The sequence below is a fragment of the Lactuca sativa genome, chromosome 6 (genome assembly GCF_002870075.4).
Source record: "Lactuca sativa cultivar Salinas chromosome 6, Lsat_Salinas_v11, whole genome shotgun sequence".
NCBI lineage: Eukaryota > Viridiplantae > Streptophyta > Magnoliopsida > Asterales > Asteraceae > Lactuca > Lactuca sativa.
The window spans coordinates 118,480,622-118,502,378 of NC_056628.2; the positions used below are offsets into that span (position 1 = coordinate 118,480,622).

The 21,757-nt window shown below is 35.4% G+C and overlaps 2 protein-coding genes and 1 long non-coding RNA gene across 5 annotated transcripts; all 3 read right to left on the reverse strand.

Moving 5' to 3' along the window:
* Positions 1–569: 569 nt before the first annotated feature.
* On the reverse strand, positions 570–2,659 carry LOC111899269 (uncharacterized). The gene is made up of 2 exons (XM_023895126.1): positions 2,533–2,659; positions 570–2,383 (listed from the first exon to the last, which is right to left on the reverse strand). Exons 1-2 carry the CDS (start codon positions 2,657–2,659, stop codon positions 570–572), a joined length of 1,941 nt encoding a protein of 646 aa, XP_023750894.1.
* Positions 2,660–6,988: 4,329 nt separating this feature from the next.
* Positions 6,989–9,582, reverse strand: LOC111899263 (uncharacterized). Of its 2 annotated transcripts, XR_008224817.1 has the most exons (9): positions 9,383–9,582; positions 9,158–9,278; positions 8,917–9,063; positions 8,757–8,841; positions 8,603–8,673; positions 8,349–8,489; positions 7,917–7,974; positions 7,523–7,669; positions 6,989–7,342 (listed from the first exon to the last, which is right to left on the reverse strand). It is a non-coding gene; the product is annotated as an uncharacterized LOC111899263 (long non-coding RNA). The 2 variants fall into 2 exon arrangements; XR_008224816.1 differs by having other exon boundaries at positions 9,158–9,582.
* Positions 9,583–11,325: 1,743 nt separating this feature from the next.
* On the reverse strand, positions 11,326–14,819 carry LOC111899265 (serine/threonine-protein kinase KIPK1). 2 transcript variants are annotated; one of them, XM_023895125.3, is made up of 3 exons: positions 14,518–14,819; positions 12,396–13,882; positions 11,326–12,293 (listed from the first exon to the last, which is right to left on the reverse strand). In XM_023895125.3, exons 2-3 carry the CDS (start codon positions 13,850–13,852, stop codon positions 11,519–11,521), a joined length of 2,232 nt encoding a protein of 743 aa, XP_023750893.1. In that variant the 5' UTR covers positions 13,853–13,882; positions 14,518–14,819; the 3' UTR covers positions 11,326–11,518. The 2 variants fall into 2 exon arrangements, with proteins under 2 accessions (XP_023750893.1, XP_023750892.1); XM_023895124.3 differs by having other exon boundaries at positions 12,396–13,936.
* Positions 14,820–21,757: the final 6,938 nt, after the last annotated feature.

A 21,757-nucleotide genomic window follows, 5' to 3' on the forward strand; every position in this document is an offset into this window, starting at 1 on the left:
TACTGTTATATGTCCTGCTATCCGTTTCAACCGATTTGAGGATGATGTTGTTGATATTATCGGCGACTTCATTAGTTGGACAGACAATCGCTCGTGTTGATAGATCGATTACTGTCGGAGCATTAAGTAATTTTGTGTTGTATACGAAACGTATCAGTTGTTGTAGTGAGTCATGCGTTGGAGGTATCAGCAATGAATGAGGGATCTGAATCAAAGACGTGTCGCGTAGATCATCTGGATCAGGCCGTCCAACTATGCCCTCACCAATTTGAAGTAGCCATTCGGCAAAGAAGGCTGTTGACATTGTCTACGGATTCCTATCGTCATTGGAACTGAGCCTCATGTTTTGAGTCAACATCTGAATGTCGAAAAACTTCCATAGATATGAGTTTGGCAGTGTAAGATCTATGATTTGGGATCGTGTGCCTTTTGGCAAAACGGGTAGTGTTTGTCGAAAGTCACCACCAAGAAGGACTGAAATACCACCGAATGGCTTCTCGTCACAGTCAAGTACATCCCGTAAAGACCTATCAAGATATTCAAAGCATCGTCTATCACTCATAGGGGCTTCATCCCATATGATGAGTGATGTATGTTTCATAAGATTCGCTATTGATGTCCTTTTTTTTTATATCGCATGATCTGTTGCTGGCGAGATCAATTGGTATCTTAAATCTCGAATGTGCTGTGGTTCCAGAAGGCAAAAGCAATGATGCTATTCCGGAAGCGGCGACTGCAAGAACAACCTTTCCGAGCGATCGAAAAAAAGAAAGAATAGTTGTCCAAAGGAATGCCTTTCCAGTACCCCCATGGCCATAAACGAACATAAGAATCTGTTTGTTAGCTTCTATACAGGAAACAACATTTCTATAGATCGCCATCTGTTGCGTATTTAGTTGTGGAAGCAATTGTGCATGCTGATCTGCCAAAACCCTTTTGTCGTAAGTCATCTCTTCCAGGAGTAGTCGATTTTGGAGAATTATATGCATAACAGGTGATGGCATGGGCAAATTGAAATAAGCAAGTGATCTTGTTGGAACAGAAGAAGAGAGCATGTCTTTTAGATCATGAAGTAATTGCTGACGAACTACATCGTCTGTTGCATAGAAAGCCTTATCAGGTAATGTTGAATTTAATCTATAAATGTAGTCGTCTGACATTTTTTCATAAACCTTTTGCCACAAAAGGTTTGGATCTGTAACTTCACTGAATAATAACAAACTACAAAAAAAAAGACGAAGTTGGAACGGTGTTGCCCATGTAGAAGCATCATTGAACGCAACAAGCAACTCAATGTCATCCCCTATGATTCCAAGCGCATTACATGCAGATCTGTACGTAGGGTGAACATAACCAGATACGGTTCGGAGGTCTTCAAAAGAGGTACAACCCTTTTGGTGACACAACAACAACCGCAAGTAGAACAATTCACCAGATGATGGATGCACAAATACAAGACGACCAACCATGTTGGATGAAACAGCTGCTCTCCTATCCCACGATTTGGAAGGGCCATCCCATTTGTAGTATTTTGGATACTCAATATATGTGTGTTGATGACCTGTCGGGTCCTTTGCGTTGCTTTCAAACCATGCTAAAAGGGTTGTCCTAGTAGCAGATGGATTACAGAGAACTTGTATTATTGTTGTGTCTTCCTTGAAAAGAATTGATTGACTATTTTCTTCATGAACTGAGAGTATCTGGACCGCTGGATTTCGGTGATGTATAGGGAAATCAAATATTCGCCATGCTGCTTCATGTGGACAAATATATCTACCATCCAAATATGTTTTTATCTCATCAATGCGTTGCTTTTCTTGACACATGACATCCGGTTGTTCATTTATAGTGTTGCTTGGTCCAACATCATTGACACCTACATCCTTTTGAATGACATATCTGACACGATCTATTCCCTTTGAGATATACTTAAAAAGGTATTTGATCATCATGTTCCACCCACAATATTCTACATTTATATGAGCTTCGAATCTGGAGCAAAGTTTCTTGTTATATGGCACAACATATCCATTATGGATAATGGTTCCACATGATGTTGTGTGTTGGGCATCTGGTCCGTGTTTGTAGCGAGTGTAACCTTCTGTATCAAAGACTGTAGCGGCGAGGAATGGCTTTGGGAAATGTTTGCTGCACTTTCCATCCTTCATACATGGAGCTCTTTCATTGAGCAATCCACACGGAACATGGATCATGCACGTTGTTATAGTTGCATGTAGTTGAGGCTCTAGTAATGGATCCGGCAGTTCTGCTGTAATAAATGCATCAACTTCTTCCGGAGTTTTTATATTGTATTTAGCATTTACCCAAATTAATGTGTGACAGTGGGGAAGCCCTCTTTTTTGAAATTCAATTGTGTACAAATCTACACAGATATAGAAATCTGTTATATAGGAAAAGGGAAACGAATCGAAATGGGAATTAACAAATAGTTATAAACTATTGGGAGACAATACTGAGCACACTATAGAAGTGAAGTAATAATTAATAAATACAAAGAATGGTTATACGTACATGCATCGATTTCTCCAAAAGGTTTATCTTGCTTTAGGTAATTTATGAAGGATTGTACTTTCAGTTTGAATACTCTAGCAATGATATCTGCTCTGCTTTGCGGGTCTCTCTGATCATGCATGTCCATATACCGTGTAATCTCCGGCCATTTGACATTGCATGTAAATGTAATGAAATACTGTGGATTTCCGTGTACCCTACAGATCGCTAAAGCATCTTGATAGTGGCTATACATATAACGTGGACCACCAGTAAAAGATGCTGGAAGGAGACACGTTTTCCAACTGATCGGGACTCCCTATCACCTTTCGATAATGCATCATAAAGGCTTCCAACATATTCGGAACGAAGGGTTTCCTGATGTGTTGCATAAAATTGGAGACGACTATCCTCGATACATGTAAACGCATCGACTAAATACCGCTGAAACAATCTAGAAGAATTAAGAATAGCAGACCATATGTACTGACGCCCGTGAAGGTGGTATGCATAATACATATTTACCGTGAGGTTTTTAGCCCCAACATCAGTTCTGTTTCCTAATCTCATGGTCGGACACCATCCGGGCTCACCGTATGGAAACAAAAGCGGGTAATGCAGAGGCATATAAGTAGGGTGTAGCTTACTAATACGCTGAGGACGACCTGTATTGGAATGAATGACAATGTCGTAACGATCACCAGCAGACGCATCACCTATAACAATACAACCTAAAGATCCAGGTGTAGGTAAATCATACCTACGATCAGCAATGTCATTAAACAGATGAACTGAATATGATGGGATGTTCATCTCATCTACAAACTGTTTTGCAGTCTTAAACGTCCGTACGTATTCGTTATTGTCACTGAGAAAGGACACCAGAAACCTAACGACGCCCTCATCCAAAAGGTTTTTCTGAGGAGTTTTAAGCGATTTCAACCTGTTCTGAACTTCGTTAGCTGTATCAAATAGATATAACTGGAGATATCTAGGCCCCTTTACAACATCAGGACAGAGGGAACCGATCCTATGACTAATTTGTCCTGAAACCTTAAAAACATAAGGACCACGACCATTGTTCAGTCCATCATCAACAGTGGCACCAAAAGATGTCATAGTGAACATACTATTATAAGCCCTAATGTCCCTCAGGAAGCTGTTATTACGGAAAAGCGACATGTATTTAGGTGGAAATGTAGAGGGATAGGGCAGAACAACTTCACCAGACCTGCAACAACGACTATACCTCAGATGATTACGCGTAGATAATTTCATACTCCTTTCAGAAAACCAAAAAAGGCACCACAATACTCGCAGACACAACGACTATCCCCTAGGTCAACATACTGAGGAAGAACAGGCATAAGCCTCACCCGACCTGGCCGTCGACCACGACGAGCAGCATGAGCAACCTGAACATAAGGAACAGCCGACGTTGAGGCGGCGTCACCAGCAACAGCCGAGGGGCCACCATGATGGCAAAGTCGTTTCCGCGGACCGTACATCACAAGATTTAAACGCAACGAACACAAAATAAAAAAACTACACCGGGAACGAAAACACACAACGTGACAATTAGAAGATAAGAAAACGGAATAGAAAGCAAACATTCTACCTGCACATAAACGAAGGAAGCAGAAGAAGGAAATGGAGGCGTCTGAACCGCGAAAAGGAAGAAAGAGTAATGCAGAGAAAGCAAGGAAACAGAAGAAGAAAGAGTACTGAATGCACAAGGTTCAAAAATACGGATAAAGATGAAAGAAACAGACGTGGAATTAGTTGAGAAGAAAGAGCAAAGAAGACCCTAAACAAAATTAATGAATAACAATAAGACCCTTGAAAACAACAAAGAAAACAGAAGGACCATTCTTGCCAAATAACAGATAAGTTCACTATTCCTAAAAACTAACCTCCTTTAATATATATATATATATATATATATATATATATATATATATATATATATATATATATATATATATAAGAATGTGATCTATTCTATATATTAGTTTTGTGTTTTTTCCCCTCACATTTATATTTCCATTAATATTTGTTTGTGTATTGTGTTAAAAAATTAGTATTAGAAACTAGATTGACTGTATCAAACTGAATCTGTGTTTCTGTTAACAAAAAAATTATGCCATTTACGAACACTCTCATCGGGCCATCACTAGAACCAACTACAATCTCTAAATATTATTAAAAGAGAAACCTTATGACATCATCTTAAATAATCTGGACCCTTGATGTATTTCAATCTTATTTTTTCCATCCTTAGATCAAATTGCTGACATCAACTTCCCCATATGGAATGTATTTAATTCCAGTAAATGATTTCCAATCGTCAAACAATAACTTACATTCGTTGAAATGAAATGTATTTAATTCCAATAAAAGTTTCCATATTTTAAATCTTGAATTTCCGGTTATGAAGATTTTAATATGGTCAATTTTAAAAGCATATTACTAACAAACCATTTCAATCAAGGCATTAATATCAACCATTAATACACATTCGTTTATATTAGTAAACCATTAATATAAAATCTATTTTTATTAGGAAATCATTAATACCGAAAAATCATATTCAAATTATCACATAATATACGATTTTTCCTTGAAACCGCGGCTCATACTTATTTTCAATTTTTTCTTTTCTTCGAACATTCTCCAACAACATCATTATTATTGCTTATAACTTTCATCATCATTCACTGCTTCAAACATTCGCTCTTGTGCACTAGAAGGTCATTATCTTCTTTCGCTTTTTATATTTTTTTCGATTATTTTTTTGTTCCTATATCAAATATATCTATTCATATATTTTGATTTTCTTTGTCACAAATTACATGAAATCAGTTAACTATTTTTCTGAAACTTTTCAAATAAACATGAAAAGATATTACGTACCTTTAATAAAACAGAACTTAACTATATTGAGAACTAACATTAATTACGAAAATATTACTTTTATATATTAGAGATGATTATGATTTTTTTAATTTTTATGTCATAAGAATCCGGTTAATTTTGACATGATTTTAAAATATTATTGAAATTATTATGTTTTTGTGTATCATATCAACCTAATTTTTTATCTTTATATACTGACAATAAAATTTATAAATTTACACAACAAATATACATATTTCGAATTTTGTAATATTATTATACCTTACAAAATACAACTCCATCCAAAATAATTTTCGTCAGTAATTTCATCCATAATTTCAACAAATTTAAATTTGTATTTTCTTTATATAAATTTTTTTAATGATCCTAATTTTTTTTCCTACAAAAATATATCAAACATTTACGTCTTAGATAATGCTGCCCCATTATAATTATTACTTTCCAAAAATATATCCGTTTAATGAAGAATTTGATATAATGAAGGAAGTAAATGTTAATTAAAATGAGATATATATTCCATAATTATTACATGGGTTTACTAAAAAAAATTAATATCAAGGTGTAAACATTAAGCATTTTTAAAATGAAATTTCAAAATACATACAAACATTGATGTTGTACAATGAAATATAAAATTGAATAGACTGAAAAAAACATAGTTATGAAAAATTATATAGTTATGAAAAATTATAAAGTAAGATAAAAATTATTAAGATATTAGAAGATTTGTAAAAAGTACAATTAATAAAAATGTTACAGTTATTAGAAAAAATAAGACCGTTAAGATTAGTAAAAATACAATATATAAACTAAATTATCACAATAGTAATGAGATGTCATTATTTAATATTTCATATAATTGAAAGATATACCAAATTACATTGATGATATACTAAAATTATTTAAAGTTGTGCCAAAACTAATGCAAGGTTCTTGCAACCACCAAATAAATAAGAACAAACATAAAAGTCATCACTTATATTCATAATCAATTTAAAATAAACCAATCATGATTTAGAAAAGAATCTCCATTGATGATATACTAAAATTAAATCCATATAACATTTAACATTCTATAAATTATATTATATAACTTTATTTGAATAAATGATATAGTTGTCAATATTTAATGTAGTATAAAAAACGGTATATTGGTTGTCCATATATGTTTAAATTAGGTAATCTTATTATGGAATGAACGTCTAATTAAAATGCTTATAATTATATAACAATATCATAACTATATGAGACGATGAATGTCGTTCAACTAATAAAACAAAAAATATTGTCTACAAAAAAGTTCTTCAATGATTATAGATATTTATCGTTTTCAATGTATTTTCTATACATTTCAATAATACCAACAACCATATATTTTTTTGTAATCATTATGTAATATCTTTAAACGATTATATGTTTTTTATGCGTTTCCCGCGTTTAACGCGGGCTATAATCTAGTTATAAAGACAAATCTCAAACTACAATCTACATATCAAAACACTAAATTAAAAGCCGGAAGTTGAGAAAAATAATTGTAAGTTTTAAAATGTATAAAACTAGGGAAGAACCCGCTTTGTGGGATTGAATTGGATTTCATTCTATTTCTTTTGAAAGAAAAATGTGATAGATTACAATTCTTTCAAACTCTTTAACAATAAAATCTATTATCACAATTTTAATCACAACCAAGGTAGTTTTCCTTACCTCAGACGGTGGTCTTAATGATGAATCAATCATAGTATATTGTTCAACCTATAAAGAGTACAAAACACAAAAAATACTGTCGTTTGAAGGTGCCACCTGGAAATAAGTTTTAAATGCTACAACCAACAATCCAAATCTGATCATTTTTCCTTCAAGGGCAATTACAATGGCAGTACTATCACATGGTCAAATAATTCATTTTAGTTGTCACCTACAAAAAAAAATGATTGTTCATATGAAAAAGTTTACAACGCATCACACTTGGTCATTTTGTTTAATACCAATGCCATTAGAATTTTATGTTAAGTCGAATGTGAAAGAGATTGGATAAATATTAAAATATTATGAATAAATTAAATAGATTAAAGATGAAGTAATGTAGTTACATTACTTTTTATCAGCAAGCGCTGCCACCATTTGCGAAAATCAAATCCATTAACCTCATCTACGAAATTAAGCCAAACCTTTATCTACTCTTCGAAAAAGTGATTTTCCTTCGGTTCCCTCATTTAGTCTCATTTGAAATGGTTAGTTCAGTCTAGAAAAAGAAACAGAAAAATATCTTATGTAAAAAAAACACTTTATCCGGTCAAAGATCTATATGCATGAGAAGCTTTCTGCGTAACAATCCTAAATGAACAGTTATGTGAGCACAACATATAATGTAAACTCTATTATATAAGTATACCATTATAACAGGTAATTGGATATTTTAATGCTAACTGTTTATATCAAAGAATACTTGTTGGTTGTGTCGTATCCTCCACCAAAAAACAAATCCATACCTGAAAAGTAGCAAACAAAAACACCACTGGCTTGTTCCAAATGCTAAAGGATATGTCCCTGTAAATGGAAGGTTATTTTAGTAAATTCAACCAAATGAAAAGGCATTTGACTCGAAAGATTAAGGTTTAAAGTTTTTTATTAAAGATATTACGCTAATGTGAGTTGTGTCAAGTTAGCCAACACTTGTGGAATTGGTCCTCTTAGACTGTTGTTATTTAGCCTCTTGGTATAGTTCAAATTCCAAAAGTTCAATAAACTAAAATCATCATAGGTGATTATTAAAAAAAAAGGTAAATAGCTAATTTTACTACTTAAAAATATTGTAAGGTGTTAATATTAGTTAAATAAGGACAACGATTTTATCCTTGTAGGAGTTGATAAAAGTAAAAAAGAACAACAACTAAACTTGTTTCAAAGGAGACATATATTACCAGTTACAACAGCTGATGAAGAACCTCCAGAAGCAATATGGACATCTTTCTTAACAGCTAGAGACTCAATAAATGAGGGAATACTCTGATGTTGTCAAGATCCATGTCTACCATACCCCCAACAGAGCATCCAACCAACATCTTTCAAATAAAAAAACAATAAATCATATCAGTGGAAATATTGTTAAAACTGTTTGTTGGAATATAAGGGTAAAACGGTCATTAAAGTTAACAAAGGGGACAAAAAGTGTTACCAAAGGTGATTTTAGGGGCAAAATGGTCATGTTACATGAACTTCACACCACAGTGGATTTTTTTTACCAGACTGCAACAAATAGTGTTCTTTTACTTTTTACTTTCATTTATTCATGTATTGTAGCATCTTTGATTAAAAATTAAAAAAAAAACCTGAAATCGCTTTAATGCAATGGTAAGCACGTTTGGCGCTTCCAACAATGTCAATTCCTTTTTGGCTTTCTCATAGGATTTACACCTGTAAGTTAAAAAGTTAATAAATAAATAAATAAATAATTTTAAGGTAAGATTAGATGAGAAATTTTGAACAAACCTGCTGCATTTGTACTTTTTTTCACCATCTAGTACTTCAGTGCATGTAAGCTTCTTCAAGAGTTGCTATATCACCTTCAATTTCAACAGTGAGATCCATCATCCGCTCATGTCGCTATGATTTTCCACCACATTTCATGCACTTTATCTACAATTCAAAAGCCACAGTAGCTTAAGAAATTAGAAGCTTCTTGTGTTTTAGATAAAGATGATTTGAAGCAGTTAATAAAAGACATTGTTACCTTAGATCTCAGATAACCACCAAATGTAAGTGCGATTAGAGTTGTTTCTTCTTCTAAGGAGTTGGAAGATTTTGTTCCAGCTTCCTTAAGACTGGCGGATTGCAAAGTATCAATAGCATACCTGTAATAACATCACTTGATAACTGAGTCAACTGAGTCAACTCACTAAGAGACTATTACATCAATTTAAATGGCATAAATAATAAATGCAAAAGTATAAGTCACTTTATCTTAAAAATTCATGTGCATCTTCTTCTTTCCCATGGCCAAGATTGCTTCACCGGAAGACCTTCAATCGATCATCGTTTTTCAGAATTTCTGATAATCGATCGTCGTTTTTCAGAATTTCTAATAATCGATCTTTGCAAGTCGATGATGATAGAAGCATGAAAGGGAAAGAGAAGTACAAGCCCCGATTCAAAGTAAATCACATACCTCAACGCTTGTAGCTGCCTTTGACCCCATCATTCCTTCTTGCTCATCTAAGATTGCTAGGATTTACTTCAATCTCAATGTGAAACCTCTGTATATCCAACCTGAGAAAGCAACAGACAATTTAGATTTTATTTGGGCTTATCAAGTAAGGAAAGAAACCAACCGCATAGAGTTGTTTCTTCTTCTAAAAGACATTGTTACCTTAGATCTCAGATAACCACCAAATGTAAGTGCGATTAGAGTTGTTTCTTCTTCTAAGGAGTTGGAAGATTTTGTTCCAGCTTCCTTAAGACTGGCGGATTGCAAAGTATCAATAGCATACCTGTAATAACATCACTTGATAACTGAGTCAACTGAGTCAACTCACTAAGAGACTATTACATCAATTTAAATGGCATAAACAATAAATGCAAAAGTATAAGTCACTTTATCTTAAAAATTCATGTGCATCTTCTTCTTTCCCATGGCCAAGATTGCTTCACCGGAAGACCTTCAATCGATCATCGTTTTTCAGAATTTCTGATAATCGATCGTCGTTTTTCAGAATTTCTAATAATCGATCTTTGCAAGTCGATGATGATAGAAGCATGAAAGGGAAAGAGAAGTACAAGCCCCGATTCAAAGTAAATCACATACCTCAACGCTTGTAGCTGCCTTTGACCCCATCATTCCTTCTTGCTCATCTAAGATTCTAGGATTTACTTCAATCTCAATGTGAAACCTCTGTATATCCAACCTGAGAAAGCAACAGACAATTTAGATTTTATTTGGGCTTATCAAGTAAGGAAAGAAACCAACCGCATCTTAATTATAATACGAAATCGGTGATGATGTTGAACAGTAAGCAACAGACAAACCCTAGAAATTTAGAAAAAAGAAATCGAGTCGACATATGTGAAGAATATACCCGGGATTAGGTAAACCGATCGGGAAATCAGAACAGATCTAATTGCTTCGTTCTCTCGTTTGTGTCCTTCAGACGACAAATTAGAAGGGTGAAGAGGGTGATCTGGAGTTGCTTCAGACGGAAGCCGGTGGAGGATCAAACCAAGGTGGGGAAGGTGAGTAGTAGACGTAGAGAGATACAGAAGAAGAGAGAGGTATATGGACGGATGCTTAATTGCTTATTGAGTCGGTGGACATTAAGTGGAGGTGGACACTAATCTCTTTTCCATTGGCTTCTGTAACACGTGTATTTGTAGACACTTCCATATATCAACAAAAAAAAATGTGGTTAACAGTGATCCAAAGGAAAGCAAAGCAAAAAAGCAAAAAAAAAAAAAAAGAAGAATGAAAAAAAATCCCCACCAATGAGAAGCAAGTCCTGCCCCTTCAAAATTAGTATATATATATATATAATAACGTGTAAATAAACATTAAAAACAAATAGTTACTTGAAATAACTTTTATATTACAAGTCTTTTGTTATAAATTAAAGCCTACGTTTGTGTTCTTAAACGAAATTTTGTTTCTTTAATTGATTTTCTTTTATAGAAATAAAAACTAAAACTTTTAAAAAGTCTCAAAAAAAGGTTTATTGAATCTGCAGTACTACAGACAGTAACAATGTGCCAGTTATTGTTGTGTACTTGCATTAAAAAAAAAAAAAAAAAAAAAAGTCACATTATATTTATTCTCTCTCTCTCTTGCCATTTTGTCTTGGTTTAAACTTTGAATAACGAGGAGACCCTTTTAAGGAATTGGCAAAAAATGATCTAAGAATAGAATATGCATTATGCAGTAATTATATGCTTTACTAGTCATTAATTATAAACCATTTTGTTGCATCTTCAACCACATTTACATTATGTAGTAGAAACTACAGCAAAGAAGATACATTATGTCTAATACAATTCCGCATCAAGACACAATATGTCTGATACATACATTGTATAAATCTGATACTGTATCAGGCACAAGACAAGGCTAAAACAGCTCAAATTGGAGGTTCCCTCCACCAACGCTATGACTCACTCCAACATCACAAGCTTCCGGAACCTCCGGCGGAACCGCACACCGTATCAAAGCCCAATTCAACCCATCAAAAAACGGGTGCCGCCTAATCTCCGCCGCCCCTCTCTGCGACCCCAATCGATTTTCCGGCGACTTCTCCAACAACCCTTTAATCAAATCCCTCGCCTGAAAACTAACAATCGGTGTTTCCGGAAACCTTAAAGTTTCCAAAACCACATTCGCTAACGTCTCATCATTCCCTAAACCTTTAAACGGTGTCCTCCCATACAAAAGCTCAAACAAAAACACCCCAAATGTCCACCAATCAACCGCACTTCCATGCCCATCTCCCTTTATAATCTCCGGAGCCAAATACTCGTGGGTCCCAACAAACGAATTTGACCGGGCCTCCGTCGGCTCCGCCACAAGTTGCGGGTAATGTGCTTTAAGGTCCGGTTTCGGTTTGTGGGCCCGGTGAGAGGTGAAACATGAGACTTGGCATGTGGGTTTGAGGCAAAACGGGTCGATGCAATTGGACCCCGCACATGGGCCCGAGACCCGTGGTGGGTCCATGGGACCCGATTGGAGGAGAGTCGGGTTCACAGTGCAACGAAGAGAGAGGTCGAAATCGGTTAGCATGATGTGTCCGTCTTCTCGGACTAAAATGTTTTCCGGTTTTAGATCGCGGTATACGATTCCAAGCATGTGTAGGTATTCTAACGCGAGAAGGACTTCCGCAACATAGAATCTGCATATAAGACGAAATATAAAAAGTAAATGGCAACATACTTTTACAATTATTTATTCCTCGTATTATAAAAAGTATATGGTAATATCGTATTTAGCATACCTTGCTGCTTGCTCATTATAATAACGATCCGGTTGTTTCTGTCTAAGAACATGAAGATCGCCACCCGGGCAATACTCCATAACCAAACACGATAAATTCTCGGATACAAAATGCGCATACAAAGTAGGTAAAAATGGATGATCCAAAATTCTCAAAATTTCTCTTTCCGTATGTGCCCTTGGCATCTTCTTCCTTCTTTCCAAAAACTCATTATCCATAACCTTAATAGCAAAAAGACAATTTGTCCCTACTAATTCCGCTAAATAAACCGTTCCAATGTCCCCACATCCAAGTTTTTTCAAAAGACTAAAATTTCTTAAACCCAAATATCCGTTTTGTTTCATGACACGATGAATCGCCTGCCATTTCATATCCATTGACATATGAGGTTTGTTGTTGATACTACACCTACTCATATTGCTTTCTTCACTAATGCTAGTGCTACTACTGTATTCACCAATGCTGCTATTTGAACTTTGGGTGAACTCTGATTTATCTCCATGTTTTGAATTCTGGTTGTAAAGACTCGACCCGGTTGGACCGCATCTGGTTTGGTTCGACCCGTTGGGTTCGTTTGGTGTTAAAGCACATTGGCATTTTTGGCATACTAAATGGCTTGTTTCGGGAACTGAAGGGGACTTCTTTTTCATGATAAGTTTCTTTAATTTCCCTTTTCGCCTTAGCTTAAGGGTTGCTTTATTTATAGGCTTACTTGGCTTAGATTCTGGTTCGCGTAAAATCTCGTTTATCCGAAGGGTAGTTTCGTCTTTTTTTGTTGGCTTTTTCGTGGTTGATTGAAGAAAAGACTGTGGAAGATCGGGTTTTGACTTTATTTTAAAATCTTGTTGTTCTGGAAGCATTTTTCTTGAAGAACTGGATGTGCTTTCTTCACTTGGTTTAACTGAGGTGTGGACATTTGGTGGCTTGCTGGCGGCGGCGGGAGGCTCCGGCGGCTTTGATGTCCTCTTCATGGTGGTTATATCTGGTTTTCTGGTGTCAGAGAAGGCGGGAGATGGCGGCAGTGATGACCTGTACATGGTGGTTATATATGGTTTTCCGGCGTCGGAGAGGGCGGGAGAGCCTGGCAGCTTTGATGATCTTTTCATGGCGGCCATTTCCGACGCCTGAGAAATGCATTGTCGACGGAGTGCCTGTTTTAGGGATACGGGTTCTGGGTATGCTGAAGAAGAAGAAGATGATGTACTCATTCTCATTGGTTTCTTTGATGGGTTTCTTCTTGGTGTATTGGCACCTGTTTCATCTAAAGTGAAGCCATGAAATGATGTTCTGACATTAATGGCCTCAAAGAGCTTGTTGATATCATCTTCTATTGATTTAGTGTACATTTGAGGCTTTTTCCCTTTATCGTTTGCTGTTTTTTGGTAATTTTTCTTGGAAAAGTTACTTGATTTAGGATCATCCTCTAACTCCACAATCTCACAAGTACCAGACCCCATTTCTTTATAAACAGTATGCAAAGAAGAGCCCTGATTTAGTCATATCATCGAAGTCTTTAAGTCAGTTCAGAAATACATCAATTCCTGCAATGGGAGATAAAATTAAGCAGCAAAAATATATAGAATTTCCTGATAAGTAACAGAGGTGCATATAGTTTATATGCCAAATTATCTTTTTTCATATTCAAATATACTGAATTACTGAAAGTAACAGCTGATTATGATATAAGCACTGAAACAGAAAAGCATCCGACACATATATCGACCAATCAAAATGTGAAAAGATGTAACGCATAGCAAGAAAACAGAAAAACGATACTATTCTACATCAGAACTGAAGAATGCAGAACATCAACAATTACAAAACTAACCCTCTAGCACTATATGTTATAATCACAGCGAAAAAATAGTGGTTGTAATTTGTGAACATCAAGAGATCTAATACTCCTAGAAAGCCATAGAAGAAATGAAGAAATTTAAATTGAATAGCGTAGTAAGACATTGAAATAAACTTGTTTAAACGCATATCGGTTATAAAATTGATAACCATCAAAATCAGTATAAATAGTCAAAATTAATTCATGTATCATCAAGCAAAAATGCGCAAGATTTAATGGTTCAAGAAACAAAACGCTGAGATTGCAATGAAGGACAACGGAACAAACCTCAAGAATCTGATACCGGTAAGCTTCAAATCTGCAAAAGAAGTAAAAAGTGGATCGAGAATAGACGATAACTTAGATGAATGAGAGATCTGGGGAGATGAAAAGAGGAGTTGAAAATTGAAGTTTTGAAAAGTTAGGGTGGAAAAACACAGAGAGAATGGGAGTGTGTGAAAGTAGAAACCCTAGCGAACGGTGGGTGGAGGTTTGGAGTTCGAGGTGACAAAGAGAAGAGCAAGGTATCCTGATGAGAGAGATGGAGGTGTGAATATCGAATACAGTGAATAGTATTTTATTGGAAAGCAATGTTTGAGTGTGATGTATCTTAAGCGGATCGTAGATGGTATAAACATTACTTGGACCCACTTGCACCAAAATGAACAACAAATGCATTTATTTCATATATATAAAACAAAATAAAACATAATTATTAGTTGAGCTTAATAGATTAATATCATTTAGATTTTCTTTGAACATAAAATATGTGTTATTATTTGTATATGAAATGTGTTATATGTTTTTGGTTTGCCGATGAAATCTAAAGAAATTAATATATTGTTTTGGGAGTTTTTTAATAAATAGGTGTTTTTGAACAACTTATTTACCTAATAAGTATATTTTTAAAATTATTTATTTTTAAACTTAGGTCCCTTTTAATAATTATTGACTGAAAAAGATATGTCTTAAGAAATTCCGACTAAGGAAGAAAATCATGTTGTTTGATATTTTGATTGTACATCTGACTGAATGTGTTGACTGATGAAAAATAACTATTTTACTCCGCTGCTCTATAGTAATTGATGAAATTGCTGAAAAGTTATAAAAACATACATTTTTAAACACAAATTTGATTAACATTTGAAATATATATATATATATATATAATATTTTTGTACCCAAAATTCTCTTACTCATGAAAATGTCATAAATAAGAAAACAAATTAACAATACACCAATTAGCAAGTCAAAACTTTTTAAGTTGATCAACAAGCAGTTTACTGATTACAAAACCATTAATGGACACTTGTATCAAATTAACCCCTAACTTATTGACATTTGGATCATCAAAACCTTAAATTCTTGCATCTGCTACAAATCTTGATCCTTCACTAGAGTTTCATTTCGAATTTCAACTCCATTTACCTAACATGAGTTTTGATAGCTTCCAGGAAACTAAACGACAGATGATGTTGTTATAAAGAAAATGTGTCAGGGAACTCATCTTTCTTGCTCATTGTCATTCTCTCCACAAGCTTACCATTAAACCAAGTCATGTTTTTGATGTTCAAAACAAATGGTTTTATGACTTTATTTTTGGTAGAATAATAGGATCAACTACAATCTGAAACAAAAGAATAAACTACAAACTCATCATGTAATGATGCTAATAAGCAATCTATGATATTGGGAATTACAATGGCCATATGTACTTTTACAAAAATTCCCTTAAATCTTGCCAAGATTAATCTCAAGTTCTATAACGAATCTAGAAACATAATTGTGAAAACTATAGATGAACAAATAAACGACATTTTTTAAATTTGGTGAATTAGAAAGTTGTAATTTCATCATAAAATCCTTTATTCAAATAACCTATAAAATTGATGAATTAGAAAGTTGCAATTGCATCATAAATCTTTAACTTAATGATGTGGTGTCAGCTGTAAACAAGTGAAATCGATGTGATTAAGAAGATACCTGAATCGATTTATGTGTTTCTGTGGAGTCAGAGGAACAACAAAAAATCGGAAAACAACCAACAAAAATTCGGACACAAGCAAAAAACGCAACTGAGAAGAGGGAAGTCTGATGGGTTTTGATACATAAAATATATCAAAAAAAAACGGCAACAAAAGCTTTAAAATTTGCTTATAAATTTCGAGTATATAACAAAACCAACTCATCAAGGATCCTTTTAAAGAGGATATAATGATATTAAAACAACCATAGGGTGTTTGAGAATGACAAATTTTGAAGCCTTTGTACCCTCTTGGATTTGGGGTGTTGAAGTAGATGGCAATAACAAGAAGCGTGATCTTCTCTACAAGTAATCCACCAACAAAAATTTGTATTGTTTTTTCTTTAAGCCTTTAAGTGCTTAATAAAATAAACACTAAAAGGGAACACACAAAAGCACCAAATTCTTCACAAAACAAAATTCAAAAGAAGAGATGAAGAAGAGCCAAAAAGCTACGACTTTTTGAGAGGGTTTTAGAGAAAAGGCCACTATGGCAGCCAACCATGGTGGCTACCGCCCAAGTTGTTTCTTCTGCTGCCACCAACCACCATGAGGAGGTGGTTGTGTGCGTAATTTAGTGTGTATATGAGCATATTTCATGTGTTTAATGTTGTATGGATCTCTCTTGGCTAGGAAACGGAAGGAAACGCGTCACCACCACCATGAGGTGGTGGCCGCCATTTTCTGCCGCCGTTCCGCCACTACGAGCCACCATCTCGAGTGTCTGTGGGCTTTCAGGTGCGTTTGAATTGATGTTTGGAATATTTTTGGTGTTGCTTTGGCCCAAGATCATAACCACCACCACCGTGAGGTGGTGGCTGGCGCCGTGAACCACCGCCAACCACCACTGCCCGAGGTGGTAGTGGGTGGTACCCGACTTGTTTAGACTTTAATTAATGTAAAAACTTAACTATTGGATTAATTGGTTTTGTGATTTGGTTAAAAACCCTAATTAGGGTTTAGAAAACCCTAATTTTGGAAATGTGTATTTTGGATTTGTCGGGACTCGCACTTGGACCGTTGGATTTGGAATTTAAAATTATGCCCAACCTTTTTGTATGTTTGGTTTAGCAGAGTGATGTACTTAATGGATTAGGTACTTAATGGGTTAAGTAGGAACACTTAACCCTAATCGTCATTTTATGTGGAAAACTCTAATTGGGTTTGGGTTCTTGTTGGGCCATTTCTTGGACTACGTTATTGTGGGCCTTCGTGGGCCAAATGGAAACATGTTTATGGGCTAAGGAAATTATTGGGCTTTAGGATAAGACCTATTGGGAAGGCTTGGGCCCAATTTGGAAAATTTGGCCATATGTGGACCATAATTGAGCCTTGATGATTATGAGATATTGGACCATCGGAATGCCAAATGTTTGGACTAGGATGAATGGTTGGGCTATAAGATAAGTCCATGTAGAGTTTTGGGCCCAATTTGGAAAATTGGGCCATATGTTGGGCCTTGGTTCATTGATTGGTTTTTAGGCCTTTAGAGAGTGTGTTTGGACCTTGGTTTTGGATCAAGTTAAGTTAAGGGTAAAATAGTCTTTTTACCCCAAGCATGGACTTATGGTTATGTATTGGAACCCAATTATCAATTGGGTGTTGTTTTGATGCTGGCAGTTCGGAAATCTATCAACTAGCACCTGGAGTTTTATCCGCGGGACTTCAGCAGTGCGAGGTGAGTCTCCTCACCATACCATAGGTCTAAGGCACCAAGTTCGGCCCATTTATCTAGTTGTGATGATTATTGCGGATGTGCTATTAATACATTATGTATTTATATGAAGACCATGTGGGGGTTCCCATGTCAAGTAGTTATATATGTGGTATGCTAGTTGATTATGTGGTAATTGGTATGCTAGTTATCTTTGTGATACTTGCATGGAAGACCCCGAGGGGTTCCCGAGGCAGTTGGACATAAGACCATGTGGGGGTTCCTATGACATTCCAGGCTAAGACCATATGGGGGTTCCCATGGCAGTGGGCTAAGACCATGAGGGGGTTCCTATGGAACCCGATGTAAGACCTTGGAGGGTTTCCAAGGCATTCTTTGTCACACCCCCAAACCAAGGATGACGGAAACGTTCGGGGGTGGAGGACTTCATGTATAGTATCACAACAATGAGTATAATAGTGCTCAAAGTAAATACAACCATTATAAATATAATCAAGAAAGTTACATGGTTTTATAGTAGTACATGTTTCAAAATCGATTACAATATAATGACAAAATGTTTTGATTTACACCGAAGCGTTCCATCCTCAAAAGCTGGCAGTCACCTGTTTCTATTGATTACCTGAGAATACAAGTAGATTTTGAAAGAGTGTCAACAATTAATTTGGTGAGTTCATAAGCTTTTGTATGAAGAGTTGAAAAAAAAACTTTCTTTGTAAATGTAATGTTTGCACAAGAAAAATCCATTATTTTCCTTATAACATAAGTTGTAGTCTTGAGACCCAAAGACCAAAATGCTCAGGTACTTTACCATACTTATAATAGTGTAAGAAGTTTTATAAAAATAAAACCCATTTTGAAAGTAGAGATCCCCGTAAACTATGGTTGTCGTTATTTCCCTAAGCGAGTTATTATAACCATACTGATTGACTTAGTAACCTGTGACAACGTTCTTCAGGCGTCGGAATGTTATGACATTTGTCACCCCAGACCTGTCGGTCTAGCTATTGCATGCAGCTAAGGTGTGGGTTTTCAATCCCAATATAGATCTATATACAAGTATCACACTCTCCTTACAAGAGACTCTGACTATAACTACAAGATTTTTAACCAGTACTCTAGGAGTACAATGAAGTAATGCCTCACAACCGGACTTAACGAGTTTACGTGTAGTGTAATTGATAAACCTTTTTGTAGTAGGAATATAACCTTCCTTAGTAAGTTGGTAGAGTTGATGTAACATAAAATATACCTATTATAGTTTATCATGTATGTTATAGTGATGGAACAACTCTTTTGTAGTGAAAACTGAATCGTTTGTAGTGATTAGTAATGTAACAAAACATAAACTATACTTGTCATAGTTCATCTTGTATGTTTGTAATGAATGAAAACCCTTATAATGAATGAATATTTATGTTATTCAAGTGTAACTTAATATAAAACACAACTAAATAATATAGTCATCATGGATAAACATTTTGCTCAACACATTACAAAGTGTTAATAACTTGTAAACTGTTTGTATCTAATTTTTACTTTTTTGTCACTGTTTTTGTAAAAATCACAGAAAAATCATCGTGAGTCGAAATTTAAATCCGTAAACTCTGGAAGTTCAGAAAATGTGTCTAGTGTACTCACAATTTTTATTATCATTTTTAATAATTCCTAACTAGTGTCAAAAGGACCATTTTCACTAACTGGTCCGAAATCTTTGCTACAGTGATAGACAGTTTTGTAAAAATAACCATAAATCGTAGAAAAATCATATGAACATGTGCAAGTAGTAATTTTAAAGGCAAAACCCTGAATTATTTTCATATTGAACAATTTTGAAAGTTATGGAGTTCAAGATGGTCAAAATAGTCCGTGATTGAGCCATAACTTTTCTGTTAAAAGCTGTCATTTGAGTTTAAGCATGTTTTGGTGTTGTAACTTGTATTCTACCCCCTAAAACTAGAAGAAAACGTGAAAAGATGGGGGTATGAACTCACCTTGATTGATTCCCTGAGATGGATGGTTGAAGGAAGGAGGTTTCCAATTCAAAAACACTTGGAGAATGCTTGAGGATTTGAAGATCCTAAGAACAAATATGACGATATTTGTATAAGGAATCCATGATTTGAGTGAAGGAGTGTAGAATATTTGAGAGTGGAAATGAAAAGCTTACCAAATGTGGAGGAAGATTTCATGACTTCCTGGAGTTCTTGTTTCCAGGGAGAAATAATTGAGAAGGAAAGAGAGAGAGAGAGAGAGAGAGAGAGAGTATTTTTTTGATCTTTGAATGTGATGAATGAAACTTTTGGGGAGTGTGAAGGATATAGATTTTGTATGGATTTAGTGTAAGAAATCTGATGGAGTGTTTTAGGGGAAAAGATCTTGACTTGACTAGGTACTATGGGAATAGTGACATAAAGCATGAATAGTGACTTGATGTTGTCATAGCTTTATGGGAAATGTCAACCACTCTTAGATAATACCTTGTACAAAAGATATTATCTATAGTAAAAATTTCCCCAATATATGATTAAAATATGAATTTATAGGGTTTAATATGTTAAAATATGAGTTTGGGAGAAAATCCCCCTTCAAAATCATCAAAAATGGGCTTAAAACACGAAAGTGGTCAAAAACCGGGACGAAGAGGCGAACATGCGAAGTTCTGAGGGTCAGAACCGAAGGTTTGGTCTAAGAAGGTTGAGACCCGAAGATGGGTTTAGTCCGAGAAAGCTCGCAAGCAAAGTTCGTCGAGTGGGAAGCGAGAATGAGGTGAACCGAGGACCGAAGGCGAGATGAACCGAGAGAAGGTTCGGTCCGAAGTGTCATGAAGCGAAGGGATGTTTTGACCTTAAGGAGGGTTCGACTCTAGGGCTTCGGTCCTAAGGGTACTTCGGTCCTAAGGGTAGCTTCGGTCCTACGTTGCTGTTTTTTCAAATAATCTTCCCGTTTCGAGTGGTTTTTAACTAAGTTAAGGGTCGGGATGTCCCGAGTGATTATAAAAAGTGAAAAGTGATTTTGAGAGAGATTTGGGAGAGAGAGAGAGAGTGAGAGAGAGTTTGAGAGAGACTTTGTTTGTGACCTTTGTTAGTGTTTAGCCTATTAATGCAAGGCTTTTAAACCCCGTTAAGCCTGATTATGAATGTTATACGCCCCTAAAGGGTATGCAATAGTGTTTTATCGAGTCGTTACAACACTTACCCTGTTTAGGGTTTAGATTTTATGAACATATGAAACCTCTAAATGATACTTTATATTAACATAGAGAATTGTTCACTAGTATTTTTAGAGTAAGCCCTAACATATAAGAGCTAGTTGAGTGGACAGGTTTGACTTTTTGACTTTATTTGACTTTGACTTAACCAGGAATTGGTGGTTGTCACATCATCCCCCGTTAGAAGGAATTTCGTCCCGAAATTTTCGTTTTGACTGGGGAATCAAAAGTTGGGGAAAAGATGCGGGTATTTTTGTTTCATCTGGTCTTCGCGTTCCTAGGTGAACTCGGGTCCTCGCTTAGCGTTCCATCGGACCTTCACAATGGGAATGCGACTTTGTTTTGTTCTTTTGATCTCCTGGTCCATGATTTCTACTGGTTCTCCCACAAAGTGGAGACTCTCATTGATTTCAATCTCGTCAAGAGGGATAACAAGAGTCTCATCGGACAAGCACTTCTTTAAGTTGGACACATGGAAGGTAGGATGTACATTTTTGAGTTCTTATGATAGTTGAAGCTTGTATGCTACTGGGCCAATCCTAGCGAGGATCTCGAATGGCCCGATATATCTCGGAGTCAACTTTCCTCGTTTACCGAAACGTATCAAGCCTTTCTAGGG

Excerpts from the sequence above, each read along its gene's own strand:
- LOC111899269 (XM_023895126.1), bottom strand. The coding sequence starts at position 2,659 with ATGGACATGCATGATCAGAGAGACCCGCAAAGCAGAGCAGATATCATT. Across the intron at positions 2,384-2,532 it reads TTTTGGAGAAATCGATGCAT|ATTTGTACACAATTGAATTT; the intron begins GTACGTATAACC and ends ATATCTGTGTAG.
- LOC111899265 (XM_023895125.3), bottom strand. The coding sequence starts at position 13,852 with ATGGGGTCTGGTACTTGTGAGATTGTGGAGTTAGAGGATGATCCTAAA. Across the intron at positions 12,294-12,395 it reads TATAATGAGCAAGCAGCAAG|ATTCTATGTTGCGGAAGTCC; the intron begins GTATGCTAAATA and ends TCTTATATGCAG.